This window comes from Chenopodium album, chromosome 2 (assembly GCF_948465745.1).
Source record: "Chenopodium album chromosome 2, dcCheAlbu1.1, whole genome shotgun sequence".
NCBI classification, from domain to species: Eukaryota; Viridiplantae; Streptophyta; class Magnoliopsida; order Caryophyllales; family Amaranthaceae; genus Chenopodium; species Chenopodium album.
The window spans coordinates 84,191,671-84,211,325 of record NC_137835.1 but is presented as its reverse complement, the minus strand read 5'-3'; the positions used below and the strand labels follow the sequence as shown (position 1 = coordinate 84,211,325).

General features: G+C 34.5%; 1 protein-coding gene and 1 long non-coding RNA gene across 2 annotated transcripts; both read left to right on the top strand.

Annotated features, from left to right (window-relative positions):
- Positions 1-1,076: 1,076 nt before the first annotated feature.
- LOC145591245 (amino acid transporter AVT1I-like) lies at positions 1,077-3,670 on the top strand. The gene is made up of 4 exons (XM_081647651.1): positions 1,077-1,173; positions 1,409-1,541; positions 1,982-2,589; positions 2,997-3,670. The coding sequence occupies exons 2-4, from the start codon at positions 1,445-1,447 to the stop codon at positions 3,525-3,527; spliced, it is 1,236 nt and encodes a 411-aa protein (XP_081503777.1). The 5' UTR covers positions 1,077-1,173; positions 1,409-1,444; the 3' UTR covers positions 3,528-3,670.
- Positions 3,671-4,197: 527 nt separating this feature from the next.
- On the top strand, positions 4,198-8,519 carry LOC145591238 (uncharacterized). Its single transcript, XR_014102283.1, has 2 exons — positions 4,198-4,553; positions 8,091-8,519. It is a non-coding gene; the product is annotated as an uncharacterized LOC145591238 (long non-coding RNA).
- The last annotated feature ends 11,136 nt before the right edge of the window (positions 8,520-19,655 follow it).

The following is a 19,655-nucleotide window of genomic DNA, read 5'->3' as shown; positions in this document are numbered from 1 at the left end:
TAGAAGCGAATTAATTAGTTCTTGAACAAAAGAATTGAAAGTACGTTATGTATGTACCAAATTATGATATATACATATATAGTTTTTGCTTTTCAAAAAAAAAAAAAAAAAAGTAGTAAAGTGAGTTTTATTTAAATTTTTTTGGTAGTAGTTTATACTTCATATTAAAGTGTACTTTCAATTATACGAGTACAAATACATGTAGAGTACTTCATTTTTTGAAGTGAGAATTAGTCCATTAATTTTGTTTCAGCTGCAATTTAAATAAAATTATTTTATAAATTAAGGAATATCAAGTGGTATAAAGGAATAATATGCAACTAACAATGTCAAATGTGGTTATCCTTTGACTCTAAATGCTACAAAATCAGCCATTATATTATAGATAGATTGTTTTTATCTTGACCTAGGACTAATTGCTTTCACACATATACGTTATACAATATGAGATGACTAGGCCACATTATACAACATATAACTATAATAAAGACGAAAATTACTACTTTTTCTCAAACTCTCAATAATAATTGATAGCTAAATCAAACATAGACATACAATATTGAATATCAATTGTTATTTTCTTGCTATGTAAAATGCGGAATCTAATCACATGAAAGTCCAATTCATGTATTTTTAATAAATAGTCCTACGTTTGTCTTTGGGACAACTATTATACAACCCAGCTACTAATTTAATTTGATCGAGCAATTAATTAATAGAGTACTAAAGTACTTAATTAAGAAATTATCAACATTATTTTGCCACGTCTATCTCTAAGTCCTTGATTACAAAATTATACTGTAATAAAGTGTAAAAAAATAAACCTCTTCAATATATGATTAAGAATTTTCATACAAATTTGGTCAACTTCAACTAAGTATATTAGTCGTCGATCTTGAATCTCGGTGATGAAATATTTGCCAGGTACTAAAATGTTATAAATATAAATATATATCTATGAATTTTCCTTTAAAAATGTTAGTACAAACCCGAATTATCTTTGATTTAGATTTAAGAGTTGATAATATTATAATTGAAGTTATATATATAAATGGTTTCCTACTCTTTCAATATCATTACATCCAAACATTCAATCTTATACATCATCATTCAACACAAATTAAAGCTTAGCTTGATTATCTGCTATCTTCTACTTCATACCTAGCTACTTTGGTAAGCTCTCTCTTCTCTTTGTTAATTGTAAAAAATTTATATGGTCGAAACCTATTATATTATGTTCGTCTAAATTCAATTGTCATGTTGACAGTGTAATTATTTGAACCAACAATGATGTAACAATTTAGCTAAACTCAAGACGGAAGTAATTGTTGGAGTCTAAATATAATTATATTTTAAATTCGCAATATTTTAGTTGTTTGATATCTACGTTTTTTCTTCTCTATCTAAGATAAGATAAACAAAGTACCAAGATTCCAAGAATACAATGGATCAGATAGATCAAGAGGCAAACGACAATTCTTCAAGTGATGGCAACACCTCATTCTTTAAGACGTTATTCAATGGCCTCAATGCAATTATAGGTAATTTAACTCTCTCATACAATTTATCATCATACAACAACATTGTTTACGGGAAATTCCCTGTTTCTCATATTGAGAAACGAATTCTGTTTCTCATAAGGGTAGTAAAGTTGAATAAAGTTGCTGGTTTATTTACGAAAATGTCATGTGAGAAACAAATGTTGTTCTCAAACTGGGCATCCCCATTGTTTACATTCACATGCATATATACACTAAATTCATTGTAATCCTACTTGTGAATATCATCTCCTACATTAGTGAGAGCGAGGAGATCAAGATGATACAAACTTATAAGATAGAGGATATAATCCTACTATCACTAATTGGTTTTAGTATGAGCTTTGTTTAATTTGTGGACGAACTTTTTGCATTATTAATTCCTTTATATGCTTATAAAGCTAGCTTGTTCTTATGATGAATGAGTTCATTCTATATTGTAGGAGTGGGGCTATTGTCAATGCCATATGCTCTAGCATCAGGAGGTTGGTTGAGCTTAATCTTACTACTAGCCATCTCTGGCGCAGCAGGCTATGCAGGTGTATTAACAAAACGATGTATGGACGCGAATCCTAAGATCAAAACATACGCTGAAATCGGAGAGGCAGCATTTGGAAAACTCGGAAAAACAATTGTATCAATTGTTCTATATGTAGACCTTTATTTAGTTCTAACAGGTTACTTAATCTTAGAAGGAGATAATCTACACAATCTTTTCCCTAATATGAATATTCATATGAAAGGGATTAGTATTGGTGGAAAACAAAGTTTTGTGATCATAATCGCGGTAGCCCTTCTTCCAACGGTTTGGCTAGACAATCTAAGCATTCTTGCGTACATTTCTGCTACCGGTGTTGTATCTGCTCTTTTGATTCTTGGATCAGTCTTATCAGTTGGAGTTTTCGATGGCGTCGGGTTTCACAACAAAGGTGAACTCCTAAATTGGAAAGGCGTTCCAATGGCTATGAGCTTGTACATGTTCTCTTATAGTGCTAATCCTGTTTTTCCGACCCTATACACTTCCATGAAAAAGAAACACCATTTCTCTAAGGTACATGTTCCTATGTTATTTTATTTTAACCTTTTTTTAATTGCTTAATTTTTTCTTATTAAGAAATTAATGGTTAGACATACAATAATACTCCACTTTGATATTTTTTTTAGTGATTTTTATTTCACACAAAAAAACAAACATAATCATGTAATATGAGATCATGTTACATTTGCCACAACATATAATCTCATAATTAAATTGTATATTATGGGATAAAAAATTAATGTACTTTTTTTAATACAAAAATTAATATCAATGGTTGAAGACATGTAATTGAAAGCATGAAATAACTCAAAACGTTGCAACAAATAAAAATTGGAGGAAGTACTAATCTTTATATAATTCAAGATGCAAATAAATTTTGTATAAATGTGCTAATCATGTTGTTTAACATTTTGTGTTAGGTCTTAATTATTGGATTCGCATGTGCTACTATATGTTACACTTCAATGGCAATACTTGGTTATCTAATGTTTGGTTCAGCATTACAATCACAAATAACATTGAACCTTCCAACACATACAATAAGTTCAAAAATCGCGATATATACAGCATGGATTAGTCCGTTATCAAAATATGCATTGATGATGGAGCCTGTTGCAGCTACAACTGAAAGTTGGTTTCCAAAATATCAAAAGAACAAGGGGTTCAAAATTTTATTGAGAACTATTTTGGTTGCTACACAAGTTGTTGTAGCTGTTACCATTCCTTTCTTTGGAAGTCTTATGTCACTAGTTGGAGCCTTACTAAGCGCGACAGCTTCAATCACAATTCCATGCTTATGCTACTTGAAGATTTCGAAAAAAAGTGGGAGATCGATCGAGCATATGTTCATCATGCTACTTATACTTCTAAGTTTAGTGATTGTAGCACTTGGTACTTATACATCATTGCGGAGTATAATTAAGGAAGCCATTAAACATCATAGTCACTAGGTTTTAGTACATATCCTAGGAAAAATATAGGCAATGTTTGGTTTCATTGAAGTTTTATCATAGCATGCATCATGATACTTTATACTTGTAATTTAATTAGTGTTACAATGAAAGTAATTTATATATAGTACTAAGGGTTACATATATCAATCATTACCCTTGAATCTATTAGGAAATGAAATTTGGAAAGGTTGAAAGAAATAATTGAATTTTTAGAAATAAATTAAGCGGATTCATCTAGGCAAATACTGAATATAGGAGGCTAAAATTTTAGAAATAAATTAAATTTGCTTAGTTGTAAGTAGATAAGACGACACACAATTATTATGATATCCTTAGCTTGCTACGTAAATCTAGCATTAAATTACAAGCACAATGTGGCACTTCTGCTAACCACACTCTCATCTCAACATAATCTCTACTACTTCTAGCTAGCTAATTTAATTTAAGATATGAGCGGCACAATAACTGCCATATATCTCTACCGACTTGCGATAAGGAAATACTAGAGCAACACACAATTATTATACTAGTATGTATGTACTAGCTACCAACTCACGTATACCATCTAGCTAAGATATGAGTGGCACAATTACCATCTCAACCAACTTGCAATATTATCTTGGCAATTAATACGTACTACTATTACTCACGTTTTTATTTTTGTGTCTAATATTTTTTTTTTTTTTAAGTATTTTCAATCACACACTTGAAATAGATATTGACTTGCACCATACTGTGCATGGCTATAAAATAAGGCCCTAAGCTCTCTTTTAGGACACAGTACAATAAATCAAATAAAAATCCAAGTTTAGTTGAAATATAATCAATTGAATATGAATAACAAGTTGTGTGCTAGTTTAATTCTCCTTGCCTTTGTGGTGGTGGGTGAATCAATTCCCCTCTCAAACATCATGGAGTATGATGAGCTTGCAAAAGTACTCATTGAAGGTGGTGGTAGTGGCCACGACACGGTTGGCAATCGCCTCGGTGGCCGTGTTTGCAAAAAAAACTGCAAAGACGAAGGTGACTCTTGTGGATTTCGCGAGGGGCCTTGTTGCTCGGACACAAACTGCATTAAAGGTGTTTGCAAAAAAAACTGCAAAGACGAAGGCGATTCTTGTGGATTTGGCGATAGGCCTTGTTGCTCAGACTTAAACTGCATTAAAGGTGCTTGCAAAAGAAAATGTAACAACGAAGGCGATTCTTGTGGATTTCGCGATGGGCCTTGTTGCTCAGACTTAAAATGCATTAAAGGTGCTTGCAAAAAATACTGCAACAACGAAGGCGATTCTTGTGGATTTCGCGACGGGCCTTGTTGCTCAGACTTAAACTGTGTTAAGTAAGAAAAATGTTGAGAGTGAGGTATAGCTCAAGTGGTTAGAGCTCCCCTCCCGGTTCCAAGAGATCTTGGGATCAATTCTCATCATCCGCCGTTATCACCAAAAAAAAAAAAAAAAAAAAAAGGCAAGAAAAATGTTGCAAGATCGATCAAGGTAAAAAGCAAGCTACTTGCGATGCCCTATAAGATATGTATTGTTGTTAACGTGTATGTAATGTTCATGCCTTCTAAATAAAACAGTGTTTCTATGTGTATGCATTTTATTATTATTGTTGCTATAGCCAATATGGGTCGTACGTACATGATTTCTAAATAAACTGAAATCTATTGTTGTGTAAGTAGGTGTACTGTTTTACTCTATAGTATTTTATTAGTGGTCTCATTTCATATTTAGTAACGTGTCAAATATATACACTACTACTCCCTCCGTTTTTAAATACTTGTTCCACTTTCATTTTCCGGCCGTTTTTAAATACTTGCTCCATTTCCTTATTAAGAAAACTTTTATAATATTTAATTAATTTCTCTCACCAAGTGGACCCAACAATATTAATTCCTTATTCTCTCTCCTTCAATTCTCTCCACTACTTTTGGGTTTTTATAATTTTTTATTCTTCCACTAACCCCACTATCTCCATATTTTATTACTTTCTCCAATTTCTCCTAAAACTCCGCGCATGGAGAAATAGAGCAAGTATTTAAAAACGGAGGGAGTATATTTTTTATCAAAAAGCTAATGCATCAGTCAGATACAATACCGTTACAATAGCTGAATCTAATTCGACGACTACTTCATAGCAAATGTAATAACATATTCTAACACAACGGCTACACCCTAATGCCACGCCCCTATTCACAGCCGTTGTTAGGGTTCATTATCGTGGCATTAGGGTGGTCAATGGTTATATACCACTCCAGTCACACACACACACACACACACACACACACATATATATATATAAGGAATCCGGTGAGAATAGGTCCATATGTGAGAATTCATACTTATATGAGAACTGATTTAAAATTTAGAGCATGTGACTTAAATAAAAATTTTGAACATATGAGTAATAATTTATAACATTTGTGTGAGTAATATGTTTAGAACATCTTGGATGGTTCCACCGACCCAATTGGACTCCCCGAGGGTATTAGGGACTATGGTAAACATATCGACGATTTTTATTTCTGGGGGAAAAAATGTCAAAAAATTACAAAATTGAAGTCTATAATCAACACCTTTTTAGGAAATTTTGAGGTTTCGGGTGGCGAAAAACCTTGAGACCCTAAGGGATATATCTCGGGGTCATATAATTCCGTTTGAAACCATATATGATCATTATATGTTGTCATAAACGTTCGTGGTAGTCTTGAGTTTAAGAAATCACTTAAGTTGTGAACGGGTAAAATGACTGTTTAAGGGCATATTGGATGATTCCACCGACCCAATTGGAATCCCGGAGGATATTATGGACCATGGTAAAAATTTCGGCAATTTTTATTTTCGGGCAAAAAAAGGTCAAAAAATTACAAAATTGAAGGCTTTTATCAACGGTTTTTGAGGAAATTTTAAGGTTTCGGGGCCCGGTGACGAAAAGCCTTGAGACCCTAATGGATACATCTCGGGGTCATATAATGTTGTTTGAAACCATATATGATCATTATATGCTGTCATAAACATACGTGGTAGGCTTGAGTTTACGAAATCACTGCAAGTTGTGAACGGGTAAAATGACCATTTAAGGGCACATTGGACGGTTCCATCGACCCAATTTGATTCCCGGAGGATATTGGAGACCATGGTAAACATCTCGGCAATTTTTATTTTCGGGCGCAAAAAGGTAAAAAAATTACAAAATTGAAGGCAATAATCCACGATTTTTAAGCCCCAAAAAATATCCGATTCAGATTTAGACTCGCGTGACCATAATAATTTAGTAGGATTTAACTTTAAAAATTGACCGATCTGACCTCATCACACCCGATCCGATCTTCCAAATTGACACCTCTATTCTGTGTAAATCATGTGTTTTCGATTTCTAGCATCTTCCTTTCAATTCAATTGAGAAAGAAATCACACACTTATATAAATTAGATACATAATTATTACTCTGTACCTCATTCTATAATTGTGGTAAGGTATACAAAAATTGATCCTTTTTTTACGTCTTTTAATTTATAATTTCAATCATTAATACATTTTAATAATTAATTAAGAAAACGAGTAGTATTTTAATAAAAAATCGAGATAAATACAACAATTTTAGATGTCACACATCAATAATCTTATATTCATTTTTTTTAATAAACTATTAACCCCTCATATCCACTTTACTTTAACACAAATGTTTAAGTCAATTAAACTGCTTAGAACTATGTTAACATTGTGCTAGGGAAGTGTTTGGCTCTCCATCAGTTCCTCCCTCAGAGCTTGCCTGACTAAGAACTACTTAGAACTACAATACCAAAAACTTCCCTAGCTAAGCCTCAAGTAGTTGCCACCTACTTGGGAGTAAATGCTAGGAAGCAAAGTTAAGGTTTTCAATAAAATAAAACCTAGTCTTTCCCAACCAACTTGATTAGACTACTACTCACTTCGTTTTAATTTTGCATCTAATATATGTGTCTCTAATATTATAATTATTTTCAATCACACACTTGTAAATATATTCTATCACACGTACACTTGTAATTAAGTTGTAATATAGATATTATTGGCTTGTGCATGGCTATAAAATCAGGCCCTAAACTCTTTTACGACACAATAACCAAACACAATAAATCAAACATCTATCCAAGTTTAATATAGTTGCGTTGAAATCAATTCAATATGAATAACAAGTTGTGTGCTTGTTTGATTCTCCTTGCCTTTGTGGTTGTGGGTGAATCAGCTCCCCTCTCAAACATCATGGAGTTTGATGAGCTTGCAAAAATACTCATTGAAGGCGGTGCTAGTGGCCGCGACACGGTTGATGATGATGATGGCAATCGCCTCAGTGGTAATGTTTGCAAAAAATTCTGCAAAGCGGAGGGTGAATCTTGTGGGTTTTCGTCTAACAGGCTGGACAGGTGTTGCTCGGACTTAAGATGCTCGTATGGTTCTTGCAAAAAATTCTGCAAAGCCGAGGGTGAATCTTGTGGGTTTTCGTCTAACAAGATTGATACGTGTTGCTCGGACTTAAGATGTTCGTATGGTACTTGCAAAAAATTCTGCAAAGCCGAAGGTGAATCTTGTGGGTTTTCGTCTAACAAGATTGATACGTGTTGCTCGGACTTAAGATGCTCGTATGGTTCTTGCAAAAAATTCTGCAAAGACGAAGGTGAATCTTGTGGGTTTTCGTCTAACAAGATTGACAAGTGTTGCTCGGACTTAAGATGTACTTACGTGAGCTAAAATGTATGAACAATCTGTTGCAAGACTAGACTCAAGGTGAAACAAGCTAGTTAATTGCGATGGGTAATGTTCAACAAAACCATTTTATCTCACTACATATCTATATTACATATCTATATGCATGTATTGTTGTGAACATATATGTAATGTTCATGACTTCTAGTGTTTCTATGTGTATGCATTACTGTATTGTTGCGTGCTCTATGGCCAATATGGGTCGTATATGATTTCTAAATAAAATAAAATCTATTATTGTGTATATGGGTGTTTTACTGAAAATTCTACTATGTCATTTTTAAAAAAAAGCACAACAATTTGTTGATGTTGCGAAATCTGATTGGCTTGCATTTAGGTTAATCATGCTACTTATACTTCTAAGTTTAGTGATTGTAGCACTTGGTACTTATACATCATTGCGGAGTATAAGTAAGGAAGCCATTATATTAAACATCACCGTCACTAGGTTTTAGTATATATTTACTAGGAAAAAATATAGTCAAAATGGTTTCATTGAAGGTTCATCATAGATTCATAGCATCATGATATTTTATACTTAAAATTTATTTAGTGTGTCACAATGAGAGTATGTAATTTGAATTAAATTGTTTGACAATAAACTTGAACAATGATAATTACTCTATACCTTTACTGCTTTACATTGTTTGCATTCTAAACTAACAAAGGTAGAGTGTGCTGTTAGACATCAATTTCATTTGATCATTTTGATCTAATTAAGCTAACTAAAATTTTTATTAACAACATTAGGTTGGAAGACTCAAATTAAAAGTGGCTCTGTTGAATTCACCAAATAGTCCAAATAGTTAGTGAAATGAGATTATATTTACTTGGACCTTTTGTGAAAAACTAGCTTATATACATCAAATTTTGTGAAAAACTACCTTATAAAAAAATTGTTGTAAGAAACTACCTTATAAAACTAAATGTTGTAAGTTGCTACCATTTGCTTAATTTAACAATAAAAGAGAATGGGAATTAGGGGTTATAAGAGGGCTATGGAGAAATTGGGTGAAAAAATAATAATTGAAAAGGGATCATTAAACGTCCCTTATCTATACTTAGTATTTAAAAACTCAAACCACAATCATTCATATGCCACATGTCCTCACAACTCAGTCATATGCCACATGTTACTTCCCTTACCTTTTTAATATTAAAAAAAAAAAAACTAAATTAAAAATATTACATAATGTTAAAGTCTTTATGCGTAACTTGACATTTAAGTAAGAAAAAGAAGTGTTTCCATTTCCACAATGATAGAATAAAGTTGAATTAACTATTACATAAACATATGAAGTATAATAAAAAAAAATAGTTTTTTTATCTCTTAAACTTAAAATATAGCTTAAACTAATAAGAAGTATGTCATTTCATATTCTACCGTATTCATTTATATATACTTAACTAAATTCTTTCATATTCTTCAACAACTCCATCCTCACTTTTTTTTTTTTTTTTTTTTTTAATAAGTTTTCACAGCATTCACCTCAAAAGTCATGTAACAAGAAATTCGTAGTTTTAACTATTGAAAAACATACATTTATATAAAAATAACATAAGTTATAACCCGTGCATTGAACGGGCCAAAATGCTAGTTCAATATAATGCAGTAATCTGGTAAAAGGTAGCTTAGCTTTTCACAACATTAATTATTTAATATGGTAGTTTTTTATGACATTTATTGTTAATAAGTTAGTTTCTTACAATATTTTTTTTAATAACGTGGTTTTTCACAAAAACCGACTTGTATATGATATTTCTTCACAAAAAGTCCTTTTTACTTAAATTCTTAACTTTATTAAAGGAAAGGCTAAAGAGATCGTCGGATGGGGACGTCCACCCACCCAATTGGACTCTTAGAGGGTATTAGGGACCATGGTAAACATTTCGACAATTTTTATTTTCGGGCCAAAAAAAGTCAAAAAATTCCAAAATTGAAGGCTAATATACACGCTTATTAGAAATTTTTGAGGTTTCGGGGCCCGGTGTCGAAAAGCCTTTAGATTATAGGGGATACATCTCGGGGTCATATAATGCCGTTTGGAACCATATATGATCATTATATGTTGTCATAAATGTTTGTGGTAGACTTGAGTTAATGAAATAGGCGCAAGTTGTTAACCGGTAAATTGGCCGTTTAAATGCAAATTGGAAGGTTCCACCCACCCAATTGGAATACCGGAGGGTATTAGAGACCATAGTAAATATTTCGGCAATTTTTATTTACGGGCCAAAAAAAGTCAAAAAATTCATTAATTGAAGGCTATATCCACGCTATTTGTGAATTTTTGGAGTATTCGGGGCCCGATGTCAAAAAGTCTTGAAGTTCTTGGGGATATATATCGGGGTCATATAATATCGTTTAAAAACAGGCCATATATGATCATTATTTGTTGTAATAAATGTTCGTGGTAGGCTTGAATTAATGAAATCGGTGCAAGTTGCAAACCGGTAAATTGGTCGTTTAAAGGCAAATTGGATGGTTCCACCCACCCAATTGGATTCCCGGAAGGTATTAAGGACCATGGTAAACATTTCGAAAAATTTTATATCCGGGCTAAAAAGAGTAAAAAAAATTCCAAATTGAAGGCTAATATCCACACTTTTTGAGAAATTTTGAATGTTTCGGAGCCCGGTGTCGAAAAGCATTGAGATTTTAGGGGATGCATTTCGGGGTCATATATAATGCCATTTGGAACCATATATGATCATTATATGTTGTCATAAATGTTCGTGGTAGGCTTGAGTTAATGAAATCGGTGCAAGTTGTAACCCGGTAAATTTGTCGTTTAAAGGCAAATTTAATGGTTCCACCCAGCCAATTGGATTCCCGGAGGATATTCTTGATCATGGTAAACATTTCGACAATTTTTATTTTCGGGTGAAAAAAAAGTCAAAAAATTCCAAAATTGAAGAATAATATCCACGCTTTTTGAGACATTTTGGAGGTTTCGGGTAGAACTGTCAATTCGGGTAAACGGATCGGGCTTGGGTCGGTAAGAGTGGGTCGGGTCAATTCAGATTAATTCCATAACCTATGCGGGTCGGGTCAATTCGGATTAATTCCATAACCTATGCGGGCCGGGTTTGGTTGGGTCATGCTTTAGTCAAGTCACGTCGAGTCATACTTCTTATCGGGTTTGGGCCGGGTTAATACCAGGCTAGGTTACATTCGGATCGGGTGAGTAATAGGTCAGGTTTAATTCGGGTTTTACGGGTTAAAACGGGTTAGGGCAATTCTCGGGTTCGAGTCGAGTTCAGTTCAAGTCAATAATTTACGGGTTATAATCAGGTCGAGTCATCCTCGGGTTTTAGTCGGGTTCGGTGCAAGTCAATAATTTGCGGGTTATAATCAGGTCGGGTCATTTTCAAGTCGGGTCATTCTCGGGTTCAAGTCGGGTTCGGTTCAAGTCAATAATTTGCGGGTTATTATCAGGTCGGGTCATTTTCAAGTCGGGTCATTCTCGGGTTCAAGCCGGGTTCGGTTCAAGTCAATAATTTGCGGGTTATAATCAGGTCGGGTCGTTTTCAAGTTGGGTCATTCTCGGGTTCAAGTCGGGTTCGTTTCAAGTCAATAATTTGCGAGTTATAATCAGGTTGGGTCATTTTCAAGTCGGGTCATTCTCGGATTCAAGTCGAGTTATGTTCAATTCAATAATTTGCAGGTTACAATCAGGTCGGGTCATTTCCAACTGAGGTCATATTCGGGTTCAACTAACTATAAATAGATAATTATCATTTTTATCAAACTAATTATTTCCTTTGAGTATAATATGTATGGCAATATACTAGGGAACTATAGTCTATAATTTAGGAAGATAATTATCTTTTTTGACCATACAATAAATATATACTATATTTAACTCTTAAATTTGAGGATGATGCTCCTTTCTTTTGCTGGCCTGTACCGACTTGGTCTCCCTAGACAAAATGCTTTGATCAACAATAATAATGTTGTCTAAATTTAATTTAAGGTGATTTGAAATTGGGTTAGGAACAATTTGGGTTGAATTTAGGTCGGGTCAATAACAAGTCGTGTTGATTTCGAGTCGGGTTAGTAACAGATCGGGTTGAATTTTTGGGTCGGGTTAATATTAGGTCTGGTAAAATACGGGTCGGGTCAATAACAAGTCGGATTTTTAACAGATTGGTTAAATTCGGGTCGGGTTAGCTTCAGGTCAGGTTAGTAACAAGTCGAGTTAAATTCGGGTTTTGACGGGTTAAAAAGGGTTTGGTTCAATTTCAGTTCAAATCGGGTTCAGTTCAGGTCAATAATTTACGGGTTACATTCGGGTCGGGTCATCTCCAGGTCAGTTCGGGTTCAGGTCTTACAGACTCGGGTCAACTCTGGTCTAGGATTGGTTTCAGGTTGGGTTAGGTCGGGTTTTGGGTCACCATTTTTCGGGTTCAGATGAGTCGGTTAATAATTGGGTTTGAGTCGGTATTTCGGTTCGGGTGAACTTTTGACAACTTTGGTTTTATCGTATCGAAAAACTACAAAAGCGTGTCAAAGCGTGTTGTGTGCATAGTGAAAAGCCAAACGGTGTCAACTAAAAAAACGAAGGAAATATTTCATATGTCACCCTTTTTTTGGAGTCAAAAGGACTATAGAATGAGTCACAAAGGGTGTCGGGGGATTTGATTATATAACTTATCGTGCACAGACCCTCAATCTTAACTACAAAGATAACAACACCTCATGTTACTTTAAACTAATTTTGAGAAAAATTAGATCTAATAAGTGTTATGCAATCAAGTTTTATCCATAGTGAATGTATAATGATTAAGTTGAGATAAGGAGTAATAAAGGTTTTCATGTAAAATGGGATAACCAAATGACGTTAGTTGATGGTTGATCTTCTCTTTGTTAGTGCAAATCTTTGGTTGATTGATAATTAATTAGATTAATCTACCTTGGGTTGCATTGGTAGCCTTTGGGCTGAAATATTGTAGAGGCCTATATAATTTGCTTGTTTTAAGAGGCCCATTCCACTAACAGGCCTGATTTAATTAGCAATCTTAGCATTTGGGATGATTAATTTTTTTTTAAAACACTATTTGGGCTGATTGACCTTAATTCATGGGCTCAATACTAGTTTCAATATTGAAACTTAGAATTTTATTTATTTATTTATTTATTTTAACACTATTTAGTTAGTAATGAGAATCGACCCCCAAGATCTCTTAGAAACGAGAGGGACCAGAGGGTAGCTCTAACCACTTGAACTATCTCCCACTCTCCGAAAACTTAGAAGTTAATTACTCTTCGGCTATATTCTCATCACCTTATTAAAAATTAGTTCTATTGAACTGAACTTATTTTACTAGTTATTATTATTTAAAGGTGAAGAAAATTTAGATCAGGCCATGTTCTTTTCAGCTTCTAGGAAGAGCAGAATAGAGATTTACAGAGCAGATTTCAACAGAGCAGAACAGAGTACATTATAGAGCTTAGCAGAGTTGAGCATGGAAGATTTATTACTATGTGTATTCACTGCAAACTGTTTTCTTAGGTTATTTATGGTTAACGTTCTATTAGACTATCACTTTGAATTTCTACACTATTTCCGTTACTTTAATTTAACTATATGATGGCGACAATATCTTTTTCAAACATGGGTATGATTTTAATTTTCCGTTTGGTTTACCGTTTGGACTAGCTAATCTAGATTTGGAGCTCATTTCTAAATGGTTAGATTCTAATTCAGGTATGGATATGATGAGTATACACAATAGTACAAAAGTATTATTATCTCATATAGTTATGTCATAATAAAGATATGTTAAATTAACGCGCTAATTAATTCATTACCGACCTATTAATTATGTACTCTATTTAATTAATGTTTGCAGCAGTTTCATATAACATGATAATTTTGGAGGAGCATTATTATTAATGTTTGCAGCAGTTTAATTAATGTTTGCAGCAGTTTCATATAAAGATATGTATGTATTGTTTGTGAACGTATATGTAATGTTCATGCCTTCTAAATAAAACAGTGTTTCTATGTGCATGTATGCATTATATTATTAGGGTTTTTCTATACAGTGCCCCTAAGGTATTGACTTTTCTAAGCTGTGTCCACCCATTTTTAAAATTCCACGCTGTACCCCCAAGGTACTTTTAGTGTCTACGATATAACCCTACCATAATCCCTCCGTTAACTTAAGTTAACTTTCCGTTAACTTCAAAATAAATAATTAAAAAAAAAAAAACCAACCACCTCTCTCCTCCCTCACAAGTCACAACTACCCACCAGCCACCACTACACCAGCCGCACCACAGTGGCTCGCCCCTCTCTCCTCGACCGCCCACTGCCCGCTGGAATACCAGCCACCCTAATCCCCTCCCGCACCGGAAAACCCACAACCCTACTCCCAACTACTCCCTGCACTCCACCGCACCAAAACAGACCAGCCGCACGAACCAACAAACACCACCGACCAGGTTCTCCTCTCACCTTAGCCCCTAAAATCACAAAACACCAGCAACCCCTGCATTAGCGCAACCACAATCGCACCACCGCAGCAGTCCCGCACCACCGCAATCAAACGACACCAAACCCTAATTATATTTTTCCCCCAATTTGATTTTAATTGTTAAATCATCAATTTTAGTTCAATTAGATTGAGATTAAATACACAAAACTTGTTTTGATTTATTTTTCCAATGAAAATCTGCACGAATATGGTTTGCTTGGTCGAGATTGTTCGAATAAAGCCCAAAAATTTTCGAAAAATGGTCGAAAATCTGGCAGTAAAAGGAGAAGTGAGAGAGAAGGAGGGAGGAGGATGATGCGGTGGTGGGTCGAGGAGAGAAGGGCGAGCCACTGTGGTGCGGCGGTGCAGCTGGATCGAAAGTGCGGTGGTGGGTACTAGTGATGGAGGAGATAGAGATGTTTGGGTATTTTTGTTTTTTGTTTTTTAATTTATTTATTTTGAAGTTAACGAAAAGTTAACTTTAGTTAACGGAAGGATTAGGGTAGGGTTATAGCGTAGACACTAAAGGTACCTTAGGGGTACAGCGTAGAATTTTGAAAATGGGTGGGCACAGCTTGGAAAAGTCAATACCTCAGGGGCACTGTATAGAAAAACCCATATTATTATTGTTGCTATCTATATATGGTCCATATGGGTCGTACGTACATGATTTCTAAATAAAACTAAAATCTATTGTTGTGTAAGTAGGTGTACTGTTTTACTATATAGTATTTTATTAGTGGTCTCATTTCATATTTAGTAACGTGTCAAGTATATACACTACTATATTTTTTTTATCAAATGCAACGACCGAAATACAGCTAATGCATCAATCAGATACAATACTGCTACAATAGTTGAATCTAATGCGACGACTACTTCATAGCAAATGTAATACTCCCTCCATTTTTTTTATATGCATCACTTTCTATTTAGGGGTGTTTTTTTATATATGCATCACTTCTATATTTGGTACCTTTATACTATATTTTATTCTCTCTCTCTCTTCTCAAATACCCCACTCAAAATATTTTATTATTTCACTCTCTTTCATGGTCCCCACTTATATTATTAAAGGGGTGTTTTTTTTTTTATATATGCATCACTTCTATATTTGGTACCTTTATACTATATTTTATTATCTCTCTCTTTTCTCAAATACCCCACTCAAAATATTTTATCATTTCACTCTCTTTCACGGTCCCCACTTATATTATTAAATAAATCATTTTCTCTCACGTACTATCTATTTCATGACCCACATTGTACTTTTATCAAAATAAATTAATCATCCACTTGCCCCACTTGCACAATATAATATTGAAGCAAATAACTTTCCTAAAACTCCGTGTAAATGCAAGTGATGCATATAAAAAAAACGGAGGGAGTAACATATTCTAACACAACGGCTACACCCTAATGCCACGCCCCTATTCACAACCGTTGTGTTAGGGTTCATTATCGTGGCATTAGGGTGGTCAATAGGAGGGATCCGGTGAGAATAGGTCCATATGTGAGAATTCATACTTATATGAGAACTGATTTAAAATTTAGAACATAAGACTCAAATTAAAATTTTGAACATATGAGTAATAATTTAGAACATTTGTGTGAGTAATACGTTTAGAACATCTTGGATGGTTCCACCGACCCAATTGGACTTCCGGAGGGTATTAGGGACCATGGTTAACATCTCGATAATTTTTATTTTTGGGGGAAAAAAGGTCAAAAAATTAAGGAAATTTTGAGGTTTCGGGGCCCGGTGGCGAAAAGACTTGAGACCCTAATAGATACATCTCGGGGTCATACAATTCCGTTTGAAACTATATATGATCATTATATGTTGTCATAAACGTCCGTGGTAGTCTTGAGTTTACGAAATCACTTAAATTGTAAATGGGTAAAATGACTGTTTAAGGGCATATTGGATGATTCCACCGACCCAATTGGAATCCCGGAGGATATTATGGACTATGGTAAATATTTCGGCAATTTGTATTTTCGGGAGAAAGGTAAAAAAATTACAAAATTGAAGGCTATTATCAATGGTTTTTCAGGAAATTTTGAGGTTTCGGGGCCCGGTGGCGAAAAGCCTTGAGACCCTAATGGATACATCTCGGGGTCATATAATGCTGTTTGAAGCCATATATGATCATTATATGTTGTCATAAACATACGTGGTAGGCTTGAGTTTACGAAATCATTGCAAGTTGTGAACGGGTAAAATGATTGTTTAAGGGCATATTGGACAAATCCACCGACCCAATTTGACTCCCGGATCGGAAGATATTGGAGACTATGGTAAACATCTCGGCAATTTTTATTTTTGGGCGAAAAAAGGTAAAAAAATTACAAAATTGAAGGCTATAATCCACGATTTTTAAGGAATTTTTGAGGTTTTGGGGCCTGGTGGCGAAAAGATTTGAGATCCTAGGGGATATATTTCAGGATCTTATAATGCCGTTTGAAACCATATAGATCATTATATGTTGTCATAAACGTCCGTGGTAGGCTTGAGATAACGAAGTCAGTGCAAGTTGTAAACGGGTAAAATGACCATTTAAAGACATATTGGATGGTTCCACTGACCCAATTGGACATCCTAAGGGTATTAGGGACCATGGTAAACATCTCGGCAATTTTTATTTTCGGGCGAAAAAAAGTCAAAAAATTACAAAATTGAAGGCTATAATCCACGCTTTTTGAGGAAATTTTGAGGTTTTATGGCTCAATGGCGAAAAGCCTAGAGATCCTAAGGGATAAATTTCTGGGTCATATAATGCTATTTGAAACCATATATGATCATTATTTGTTGTCATAAATGTCCGTGGTAGCCTTGAGTTTACGAAATCGGTGCAAATTGCGAACGGGTAAAATGACCGTTTTAGGACATATTGGATGGTTCCACCAGCCCAATTGGACTGCCGGAGGGTATTAGAGACTGCGGTAAACATTCGACAATTTTTATTTCCGGGCAAAAAAAGGTAAAAAAAAAATACAAAATTGAAGGCTATTATCAACGCTTTTTGAGGAAATCTTGAGGTTTCGGGGCCCGGTGGAGAAAAGCCTTAAGATCTTAAGGGATTTATCTCGGGGGTCATATAATGCTGTTTGAAACCATATATGATCATTATATGTTGTCATAAACGTCCGTGGTAGGCTTGTGTTTACGAAATCAATTCAAGTTGTGAACGGGTAAAATGATCGTTTAAGAGCATATTGGATGGTTCCACCGACCCAGTTGGACTCCCGGAGGATATTAGGGACCATGGTAAAAATCTTGGCAATTTTTATTTCCGGGGGAAAAAAGGTCAAAAAATTACAAAATTGAAGTCTATAATCCACACTTTTTGAGGAAATTTTGAGGTTTCAGGACCTAGTGGCAAAAAGCCTTGAGACCCTAAGGGATACATCTCAGGGAAATATAATTCCGTTTGAAACCATATATGATCATTATATATTGTCATAAACGTCTGTGGTAGTCTTGAGTTTACGAAATCACTTAAGATGTGAACTGGTAAAATGACTGTTTAAGGGCATATTGGATGGTTCGACCGACCCAATTGGACCCCCGGAGGGTATTAGGGACCATGGTATACATCTTTGCAATTTTTATTTCCTGGCTAAAAAAGGTCAAAAAATTACAAAATTGAAGGCTATAATCCACGCTTTTTGAGGAACTTTTGAGGTTTTGGGGCCCTGTGACGAAATGCCTTGAGATCCTAAGGGATAAATCTCTGGGTCATATAATGCCGTTTGAAACCATATATGATCATTATTTGATCTCATAAACGTCCGTGGTAGGTTTGAGTTTACGAAATCGGTACAAGTTACGAACGGGTAAAATGACCGTTTCAGGACATTTTGTGTTAGCTAGGTCTTAATCATTGGATTCGCATGTGCTACTATATGTTACACTTCAATAGCAATACTTGGTTATCTAATGTTTGGTTCAGCATTACAATCCCAAATAACATTGAACCTTCCAACACATACAATAAGTTCAAAAATTGCGATATATACAGCATGGATAAGTCCGTTATCAAAATATGCATTGATGATGGAGCCTGTTGCAGCTACTACTGAGAGTTGGTTTCCAAAATATCAAAAGAACAAGGGGTTCAAAATTTTATTGAGAACTATTTTGGTTGCTACACAAGTTGTTGTAGCTGTTACCATTCCTTTCTTTGGAAGTCTCATGTCACTAGTTGGAGCCTTACTAAGCGCGACAGCTTCAATCATAATTCCATGCTTACGCTACTTGAAGATTTCGAAAAATAGTGGGAGATCGATCGAGCACATGTTCATCATGCTACTTATACTTCTAAGTTTAGTGATTGTAGCACTTGATACTTATACATCATTGCGGAGTATAATTAAGGAAGCCATTAAACATCATCGTCACTAGGTTTTAGTATATATCCTAGGATAAATATAGACAATATTTGATTAATAGCATCATGATACTTGTAATTTATTTAGTATCACAGTGAAAGTAATTTGAAAATTGTTTGACAATAAACTAGAAAAATGATAATTACTTGTAGAAATATACCCTTAGTATATCAGGGTGTATAAGCCCTTTTTGTTTTTGTCTGTTTGTGTAATACACTCTGTAAATCAGAGTTTTCTAGCTGTCTTGTTTTTGTTCTTTTATTAGCTTGGTGTGCTGTCACACTATGAATGGTGTAATGTTGGTATAAATATGAATGTGAGAATCCTCCTAGGGCAGGACCAAGGAAATATTTCTGGTTGCACCGTTATTTTCACTGAATGATGAAATAAAGATTGAATCTTTCTTCATGGTATCAGAGCTCACCAGGTTATGGGACTGAAAAAAACGAAAAATTTAATCTTTCTTGAAAATTAAACAATCCAAGCCAAAACAAACACAAAA

Excerpts from the sequence above, each read along its gene's own strand:
- LOC145591245 (XM_081647651.1), top strand. The coding sequence starts at position 1,445 with ATGGATCAGATAGATCAAGAGGCAAACGACAATTCTTCAAGTGATGGC. Across the intron at positions 1,542-1,981 it reads TGGCCTCAATGCAATTATAG|GAGTGGGGCTATTGTCAATG; the intron begins GTAATTTAACTC and ends TCTATATTGTAG. Across the intron at positions 2,590-2,996 it reads AGAAACACCATTTCTCTAAG|GTCTTAATTATTGGATTCGC; the intron begins GTACATGTTCCT and ends ATTTTGTGTTAG.